This window comes from Rhincodon typus, chromosome 34 (assembly GCF_021869965.1).
Source record: "Rhincodon typus isolate 14 chromosome 34, sRhiTyp1.1, whole genome shotgun sequence".
Lineage (NCBI taxonomy): Eukaryota > Metazoa > Chordata > Chondrichthyes > Orectolobiformes > Rhincodontidae > Rhincodon > Rhincodon typus.
The window spans coordinates 379,488-389,986 of NC_063365.1; the positions used below are offsets into that span (position 1 = coordinate 379,488).

General features: G+C 42.5%; 1 protein-coding gene across 1 annotated transcript in view; it reads left to right on the top strand.

The window, feature by feature from the left end:
* LOC125486843 (immunoglobulin superfamily member 1-like) overlaps window positions 1-10,499 on the top strand; it is a 171,657-nt gene that overhangs the window by 27,303 nt on the left and 133,855 nt on the right. The window contains exon 3 of the mRNA XM_048616167.1: window positions 6,201-6,266. Within this exon, the coding sequence (XP_048472124.1) occupies window positions 6,201-6,266 (66 nt within the window). The remainder of the gene's footprint in view (window positions 1-6,200; window positions 6,267-10,499) is intronic.

Consider the following 10,499-nt stretch of genomic DNA (forward strand, 5'->3'; position numbering starts at 1 on the left):
GTGGGGAGCAGGAAGGATAATGAAGCACTGCTGCACTGAGGATGTTACCAAGCACGGTAACGAAACGTCTGCAGAACAACAAACCAGCTCGGCGAGCCAACCAACCTCAAGGATAATGAAGTTGAGGCCACAATTCAATGAACCACAATTATAAAAATGGCAGAGGAGGACCAAAGAGCAGATTGGCCTACTTCAATTTCTTACATTCAGTAAATGTGACCCCTCATCCTTTTGTAAGCCCTGCTCATCCAGGTCTTACAAATTGTTTTTGTTTTATTTATTCACAAGATGAGGGCATCGCTGGCTAGGCAGCATTTATTGCCCATCGGGCAGTCAACCACATTGCTGTGGGTCTGGAGTCACATGTAGGCCAGACCAGGTAAGAATGGCAGTTTCCTTCCCTAAAGGACATTAGTGAACCAGATGGGTTTTTCCCAACAATCAACAATGGATTCGCGGTCATCATTAGACTCTTAATTCCAGATATTTAATGGACTCAATTTCCACCATCTGCCATGGCAGAATTCGAACCTGGGTCCCCAGAAAATTATCTGGGTCTCTGGAGTAACAGTCCAGCGATAATACCACTAGGCCATCACCTCCCCCCGTTTAATCAGGACCAAGAGCATGGGCCAGGAAAAGATCCTCCAACTTATTCGGACCATCTGTATCCTGACAGAGTGATGTGGGATTGAGGTGTCACCAAATGTTGAGAAGTGGCCCGTTCAAGTAACTCGATAGGGCAATGGTTCCTCAAGAATGTGCCATCAAAGCCAAGGCATTGGCAGCTCAGTTGGAGTCGGGGAGGGAGAAGAATGGAAAAGCAGTGCTTATACTGGAATCAATAGAAGATCAAAGTGACTGGAAGACTGTATGTTACCTCCCTGGTGCCAGGGTGAAGGAATGTTGTGGAGCAGCTGTAGGAATTTCTACTGGAAGAACATGATCAGCCATGGCTGTGGTCCACATTGGTACCAAATACTTAATTAGGAATGGATATTTGGTCCTGAAAGCAGATTTAAAATGAACTAGGTAGGTGTTTGAAAAGCAGCACCTTTAAACCAATAGTCTCAGCATTATTCCCAGTCCTGTGTGCTAGTCAAAATAGAAATAGAAGAATCGAGAGTTTGGACATATTGCTGGAAAGCTAGTGTAAGAGGATGGCCATCAGATTTTTGGGACCACTTCTGGGGAAGGTGGGACTTGTACTGGCTGGATGGTCACTTAAACAGGACTAGGATAAATATCTTTGCAGGGAGATTTGCTAATGTTGTTGGGGAGGCTTTATAATACCTAGATTGGCAGAGGAATGGGAACCTGAGGGTAAGCTCAGAGCAGGGAACATGAAGGAGAAACTTAGTGAGTGGTTCTGAATGACAGAAGAAGCAAGGGTTACAAAACATACATCACAAAAATTGGCAATATTAAAACACGCACTGAGTATTTATAAACTGAAGGAGTATAGTGAATAAAGTCGATGAGCTGAGGACACCAAAAAAACAGATGCGACTGCTAGATAGTGTTTGCCTCACTGGGGCCAGGGTTGGGATATCATTGAATGGCTGTAGGGCAGCCTGAAAGGAGAGGGTAATAGGTCAGAGGCTGTGGTATACATTGGTACCAACGACATAGGAAGAATGACGGATGAGGCTCCGCATCAAGAATTCAGGGAGCTAGGCAGTCAATTTAAAAAACTGGACCTCAAAGCTTGTAATCTCTAAATTACTCCCAGTGACTGCAGAAATAGGAAAGTATGACAGATGAATGCATGGCTCAAGAGTTGGTGTAGCAGGGAGGGTTTTAGATTCCTGGATCACTGGAATCTTCGCAGGGCGGTCTGCATCTGAACCAGAATGACACCAACATCTTTGTTGGTGGATTTGCTTGTGTTATGGGGGGTGTTCAAGTTCGGCAGTAGGAGGGGACACAGAGCATTAGTACAGTAGGGACATAGCATACTAGAGTAAAGGAACTAAGACAGAGAGAGTTCAGCCATGCTGAGTTTCAAGAGAGTAAGGCAAGGCTTGATGGCCATTACCTTAATGCTAGGAGTGTTATAGATAAGATAGATAAGTTAAGGACATGGATTGACATCTGGAAGTGTGATATTGTTGCCATCACTGATGTAGTAGAGGGAGGGGCAGGACAGACAACATTCCAGAGTATAGGATGTAATAGAGAAGGTACTGCAACATTATTAAGGAGTCAGTTACTGCAGTAATGAGAGTCAATATTTTGAAGTCTTCAAATGAGGCCTTGTGAGAACAGCTTAGGAATAAAAAGGGGGCAGTCAAATTGTTGAGGGTGTATTATAGGCCCCCAGTCAACAGGCAATAAAGGAATAGAAATGTAGACAATTCACTAAGTAATGTAAAAATAATTAATATTACAGTACTTTATATTAGGGGATTTCAACTTCCCCATATGAATTAGAATAGTCATAGTGTAAAGTGTTTGAAAGAGACAGATTTCTTGAAATGTAAACTTTGAGAACTTTTTATGTTAACACATAGGAGATCACATAGGAACACATAGGAACAGAGCAGTGCAGGACCTAATTCTGGGGAACAAAGCCAGGCTGATGTTAAAGGTAGCAGTGGGGAAACATTTTAGTGATATATCCACAACACAATATGATTTAAGTTTGTTATGGAAAAGGGAAACAATGGTCTGCAAAAATGGTTTTGGACTGGGGAAGGCAGATTTTATTAAAATAAGGCAGAATCTGGCTAAATTTAACTTGGAACAGCTACCTGTGGGATAATCTATAGCAAAACAATGGAGGGGCGTTCAAAAGGAAATGGGGAGAGTATAGGCCCAACATGTTTCCTTCAGGGTGAAATGTAATCGCAGTATGTTACCTTTACAGTGAAATGTAGTCATGATAAGCCCAGAGAACTCTAGATGTCTAGGAATATAATTGGATACAAAAGAAAAGAGATGCTTGTATAGGTACAAAGAGAGCAAATCAACTGAGGCCCTAGTGGAGTCTAGAAAGTGCAAGGAGATCTCTTCATTTCCTGAAAGAGTGCTACAATCTGAGAGCATTCAAAAGGCTGTTAAGAAGAAGTGGTGCCTCTCATTGAGCACCCGCCGTACTGCTGCAGCTGTCCAAGCAACCAGTCCTTTCCAAACCATAAGGCCTGGAATGATGCCACTACTCTTAATCTTTTCATTTTAACTCCTGAAAACATCATTCAAAATCATACTTCAGACCATCGCCTTTCTATACCATTTTGAGTGACAAGATCAGTGCAAATTGATGGAATGCACTGCCTGGAAATGGCAGACAGGTTCAATTGAAGTGTTCAAAAGAACAATGGATGATTATCTGTAAAGAAATAGTGGTAGAAAATTGGCACTGGATAATGATGCTCATTTGAAGGGCCAGTGCAGACACAGTGGGCCAAATGGCCACCTTTTGCACCGTAACAATTCTGTAAGAACTGGGGACGCTTCATTGTTAGTATCTGTGAACAAACTGAGGACAATTTGGAGGAAGGTGGTGGCATTGAAAATGCTGCCAGTGAAATGGAAGTATTTTGTTTTAGTGTCTTCAGTCATTAATGAAAAACAATTTCAGTAAACAGTGTTGGAAACTGAGGATGCCTTGGGGTGACATGTAGCTATAGGGCTTAATGAGTATGCAGTTGGACCTCTGAAATATGCTGTCATTGCCACTGTGACCTCAGTGGTCAAGATGTTGTTCATGATGCTGCTTATGGGTTAGAACCAGAGCAGCTCTAGGCCAAGATGCCTGCTGCAGTATCATTACGTGCTTATATTGCTAATAAATACTGTTTTAAGAAATACTTTGAGGTCTGGCCCCAGTTTATCTGAAGAACAGATGTACTGTTTAGCATTGTTGATAGCAGACATGCTATCATCAAGCCCCTGAATAACAGTATCCAAGGCTGTTAAGAGGAAGTGAGAGTAGAAACTGTAGGGGCACTGGCCACAAGCTTTCAGTCTTCTCCAGACTCAGCGGAGGTGCCAGAAGACTGGAGGATTGCAACACTATTGCCTTTTTCAAAAAAGGTTCTAAGGAACAACCCAGCAATTACAAACCAGTCAGTTTAACTTCAGTGACAACAAGGTGCAGGGCTGGATGAACACAGCAGGCCAAGCAGCATCATTGGAGCAGAGAGGCTGAAGTTTCGGGCCTAGACCCTTCATCAGAAAAGGGGGAGGGGAAGGGGGTTCTGAAATAAATAGGGAGAGAGTGGGAGGCGGATAGAAGAGGGATAGAGGAGAGGATAGGTGGAGAGGAAACAAACAGGTCAAAGAGGCGGGGATGGAGCCAGTAAAGGTGACTGTAGGTAGGGATTTAGGAAGGGGATAGGTCAGTCCAGGGAGGACGGACAGGTCAAGGGGGCGGGATGAGGTTGGTCGGTAGGAGATGGAGGTGCGGCTTGAGGTGGGAGGAGGAGATAGGTGAGTGGAAGAACAGGTTAGGGAGGCAGGGACGAGCTGGACTGGTTTTGGGATACGGTAGGGGGAGGGGAGATTTTGAAACTTGTGAAATCCACATTGATACTATTGGGCTGCAGGGTTCCCAAGCGGAATATGAATTGCTGTTCCTGCAACCTTCGGGTGGCATCGTTGTGGCACTGCAGGAGGTCCAGGATGGACATGTCGTCTGAGGAATGGGAGGGGGAGTTGAAATGGTTCGCGACTGGGAGGTGCAGTTGTAAACCCTGCAGCCCAATGGTATCAATGTGGATTTCACAAGTTTCAAAATCTCCCCTCCCCCTACCGCATCCCAAAACCAGTCCAGCTCATCCCTGCCTCCTAACCTGTTCTTCCTCCCACCTATCCCCTCCTCCCACCTCAAGCCGCACCTCCATCTCCTACCGACCAACCTCATCCCGCTCCCTTGACCTGTCTGTCCTCCCTGGACTGACCTATCCCCTTCCTGACTCCCTACCTACACTCACCTTTACTGGCTCCATCCCCGCCTCTTTGACCTGTTTGTTTCCTCTCCACCTATCCTCTCCACTATCCCTCTTCTATCCGCCTCCCACTTTCTCCCTATTTATTTCAGAACCCCCTTCCCCTCCCCCTTTTCTGATGAAGGGTCTAGGCCTGAAACGTCAGCCTCTCTGCTCCTATGATGCTGCTTGGCCTGCTGTGTTCATCCAGCCCTGCACCTTGTTGTCTCGGATTCTGCAGCATCTGCAGTTCCTACTATCTCCAGTTTAACTTCAGTGGTGGGGAATCTTCTCCAGACAAATTATTCAGGATAGAATTAGTAGTTTCATGGAAAAAGGTGGGTTGATTTGGAAGAGGCATCCTGAATTTTTAAAGAGAAAATCATGTTTAACAAATTTTCCAACATTTACTGAAGCAGTAATGGCTTCAGTATTGGCATCGCTGTTGATGTGGTATATAGAGTTTTCAGAAGGTATTTGATACAGTGTCACACAATAGACTTGAGGAACATTTTAGGTCATGGAATCAAAGGGTCAATAGCAACATGGATACAAAGATAGAAAGAAATCCAAGTGTGTTGGCCAATGGATATTTTGATCTGGAGGGAGGGTTTGTAGCAGAATTCCACAGGGGTTTGTATTGGGACCCTTGCTTTCCTTGATGTACAATAATGATAAAGGTCTTAGTGTGCTGGGGCAATTTTAAAGTTTGCAGATCACACAAAACTTGGAAGAATTGTAAACTGAGAGAAGGACAGTGTAGAATTCCAGAAGGGTATTGACAAGTTGGTGGAATAGGTAGGTAGGTGACAGATGAGCTTCAATCCAAAAGAAGTGTGAAGTGATGCATTTTGGCAGGAAGAACATTGAAAGACAATGTGAAATAGGGGACACAATTCTAAAGGGATTGCAGGAGCAAAGGAAACTGGGTATATGTGTGGTGTCACAAGACAGAAACAGACAGATGAACCAATGGTTTCTAACCAGGCTTTGGATAACCAATCCCAGCCTTTGAGAATAATTCCTTCCAGGTACCAGTTTTGTGTCTCAAACAAAGGACTTAACCATTTATTGAATATGCAATAACTTTAGCAGATAAAATATAAACAAGGTAACCTGATTAATGTCTGTGCTTTAAATCAAAAACATTTGTTTTCAGGCCCCATTTACACAAAAGATATATAGACAAACACTGTTAAGGATAAATAAGAGAAAGTAACAAGTCTGGTCAGATTACTTAAATGTCTTTCGTAATATGTTGTTGCACAGGCATAGATGTGGACTCTTTGGTTGCTTTTCAGGAACCACCGATCAGGATCACCTCAGTTTACTCAGGTAAAGGTGGCAATATTTGCAACTTAGCTTTCTACTCTCTGGGCTTCTAAAAGCCAGTGTGGGAGATTAGGCAGGGAGCTTTCAAATCTTCATGTTGTGATGTCAGCAGCCACACTTATCTCCTCCAGGAAACAGTTCAACCACATCTCTGACTCTTGTTCCACCATGATAGACTGGAATGTCTTTTCCCGAGGCTGCAATTACCATTCAACATCTTCCATCTGCTTGAACATAGGTCTCTTCCAGACTCGCTGAACCAGTTCCCAAATACTGACCCCATTATTAATAGCCAACTTCTGTTTAGACAGGATGCTATTCCCAAATTCATTATGTCTGTTGGAACCCTTTTTAATCAAGTATCAGCCTGCAATTAACTTCCAGGCCTGGCCTCACAAACAAACAAAAGCTTGTTTGAGATAGTAGGAACTGCAGATGCTGGAGAATCCGAGACAACAAGGTGCGGAGCTGGATGAACACAGCAGGCCAAGCAGTGTCATAGGAGCAGAAAGGCTGGTCTGTCCTTTTCCTTTTACCACAAGCTGTTCCAAAAGATTCCACAGGTGATCCTCAGCTCACAATTCCCAGTTCACAGCTCCAAACCAAGATTGATAAAATGAATGAAAACAAAATGATGAAAAATCAGTAAGAGTTCTAACATGCCTCCACCCTCAAAACATGCAGCATCATTTTTAGAAAGACGCATTTAATGACAAGGTTAGTAACGCTTAATTGACAAGCAAAACACAAAACTCACACCCATTCATTCTTCCTTACGCCAGATTCGTAGTCATTATTTAACATTCTTGGTCATGTTTTTAAATTTACAACAATTTATATTCAGGATAAGGCATCAGCAGTTACATTTTCTTTCCTGGAAATATGTGCAGCTTTATGTTAAGTGGCTGCAGATCTGAGCTCCATCTGTACAATGTTGAAATCTTATCTCTAAAACCATTCACAAATCTCCATGGATTATGGTCACAAAAATTACAGTTCAGGAATTTCTATTTTGAAAATAAACTTTGATTTGTTGAACAGCTGTTAACATTGCTAATGCTTCCTTTTCCATCATTGAAATGTGGTTTAGTTTTCTTAAATCCAAATAGCATGACTCCAAATTAGTACAATCCATTAGAATAGAATCCCTACAGTGTGGAAACAGGCCCTTCAGCCCAATAAGTCCACACCAATCCACAGAGCATCCCACCCAGACACACCCCTGAACGGGCAATTTAGCCTAGCCTAGCCAATCCACCTAACCTGCACATCTTTGGACTATAGGAGGAAACCGGACCACCCGGAGAAAACCTACGCAGACATGGGGAGAATGTGCAAACTCCACACAGATTCCACCGAGTGCCTCACAGTGTCAGGGACCCAACTTCAATTCCAACCTTGGATAACTGTGTTTGGAGTTTGCACCTTTTCCCAGTGTGTGTATGGGTTTCTATCAGGTGTTCTGGGTTTCTCCCGCCATCCGAAGAAGTGCTGGTTAGGTTGACTGGCCATGCTAAATTGCTCCACAGTGTCCAGCAATGTGCAGGTTAGGTGGATTAGGCATGCTTACTGCTGGGTATCAGGGTTGGGATAGGTTTTGAAGGATGGTCTTCGGAGGATCAGTGCAGACTCAATGAGCCAAATGGCCTCTTTCTGCACTGTGGAGATTCTATGTTGGTTAATGTGCTACATCCAAGTGTATCTTTGCAAACTTCATTGTATTTTCTAAACAATCCCACTGTATATCTCTCCAGATATGAAAATATAGTGTCTAAATTCTCTAATCTCTCTGAATTTGTTAATTTAATAGCGGGAAATTCACTTTGAGAATTGTCCAATTCTCTTTGCCTTTCATCTTTCTTTCTTATATTCTTTTTTACTACACTTACTACGTGATGCAACTGTACATTCTCATTGTCTTCTCTATAATAGTACTGCTTTAAGATATTCACGTGACATAGTCGATTCTTTTTCCTATAATCACAAATATCAATTAAATATGTGATCTGACTGACCCTTTCAATTACTTTATAGGGACCACTGAGTTTTGCTTTTTAATGGATCACCTTGTAAAGGCAACAGTACCAAAACTTCATCTCCTGCTTTAAAAATTCTGATTGTCACATGTTTCTGTCCACTTTTTCATCTTGTTTAGGGGAGTTATATTCATGGTCCTATGCAACTCAATATGGTCCAGTTAAACTTTTGAGAAATGTAGATACAGCCTCTAAAATTAATAATTTATTTTCCTGGCTTAGCAGTTTATCTCTAATCAGTTTTAATCATCTTCTTATTGATGGCCTAACTAATTTGAATAGGCTGTTTCACCTAGAGAATCTCTCATTGCAAAAAAAATCTAATCCTTTCCCCCAATCCTTTGGATACTCTTAACAATGGGATTTGATTATGCTTTTGAGGGTTTAGCAATACGTCTCCAAAGCATTTGCGGATGGTAGTCAGTCATTTTCAATTATTTAATCCCCAAACTATGATGATATCTAGAAAATGTTTTGACAAAGTTTGATGCATGATTAGACTTTACTACCATTGATAGACCATGAGGAGTGAAAAACTGAATTCTTCAGCTACCACAATCGGTTTGATTGTTCTTAAGGGAAAAGCCTCTGAAAAGTGAGTCATCAATCCATAATGGTAAGGATATATTTATTTCTGGCTTTCATTACAGGGCCATTGGCCTGGTTCCATGATTCTATGATTCTATGACTTTAGGTAATGATCCTACAAAATTCACAAATACACTACTGAATGGTTCTTCGAGAACTGGTGTAGGAATTAAGGCTGCTGGACTAGATCACATGTCGAGGTTCATCTACAACATAGAAACATAGAAAATAGTGCAGGAGTAGGCCAATCAGCCCTTCAAGCCTACACCACCATTTAGTATGATCATTGCTGATCACCCAATTTCAGTATCCCACTCCTGCTTTCTCTCCATACTTCCTGATCCCTTTAGCTGCAAGGACCACATCCAGCTCCCTTGTGAATGTATCTAATGAACTGGTCCGAAAAGCTTTCTGTGGTAGAAAATTCCACAGGTTCACATCTCTCTGATTGAAGAAATTCTTTCTCATCTCAGTCCTGAATGGCTTACCGCTTATTCTTAAACTGTGACCCCCCTAGTTCTGGACTTCCCCAACATTGGGAACATCCTTCCCACATCTAGCCTGTCCAGTCCATCAGGATTTTATATGCTTCTATGAGATCCCCCCTCATTTTTCTATATTCCAAAAAATACAAGCCCATTCGATCCACTGTGTCTTCATATGTCAGTTCTGCCATCCCGGGAATCAGTCTGATGAACCTTCGCTGGACCCCCTCAGTAACAAGAATGTCCTTCCTCAGACTAGGAGACTAAAGCTGCACACAATACTCAAGATGTGGCCTCACCAAAGCCTTGTACATCTGCAGCAAAACATCCCTACTCCTATACTCAAATCGAAGGGTGGCATGCCATTAGGTTTCCTCACCGCTTGCTGCACCCGTATGCCAAACTTCAGCGATTGTTCCACCTATGTTTTGTTGCACCTCACCTTTTTCTAAACTGGCACCATTCAGATAATAATCTGCCTTCCTGTTTTTGCCACCAAAGAGAACTTCACATCTATCCACATTATATTGCAATTGTCAAATATTTGCCCAATCAACCGAGTCACCTTGCAACCTCTTAGCATCCTCTTCACAGTGCACACTGCCAGTCAGCTTAGTGTCTCTGCACATTTGGAGATATTACATTGAATTCCTTTGTCCAAATTGTTAATGTATATTGTGAACAGTTGGGGTTCCAGCACTGAACCCTGCTGTACCCCATTCATCAATGCCACTCTGAAAAAGACCCATTTATTCATCACTCTGCTTCCTGTCTGCCAGCCAGTTCTCTATCTATGTCAATACATTACCTCTGATACCATGAGCTTTAATTTTACTTACTAATCTCTTGTGTGGGACCTTGTCAAAATCTTTTTGAAAGCCCAGGTACACAACATCCACTGATTCACCTTGCCCACTCTACTGGTCACATCCTCAAAAAATCACAAAAAATTTGTCAAGCACAATTTGTTTTTAGTCAATCCATGCTGACTAGAACCGATCCTGTCACCACTTTCTAAATAAAGTGTAGAGCTGGATGAACACAGCAGGCCAAGCAGCATCAGAGGAGCAGGAAGGCTGACGTTTCGGGCCTAGACCCTTCTTCAGAAAAAGTTTTCTGAAGAAGGG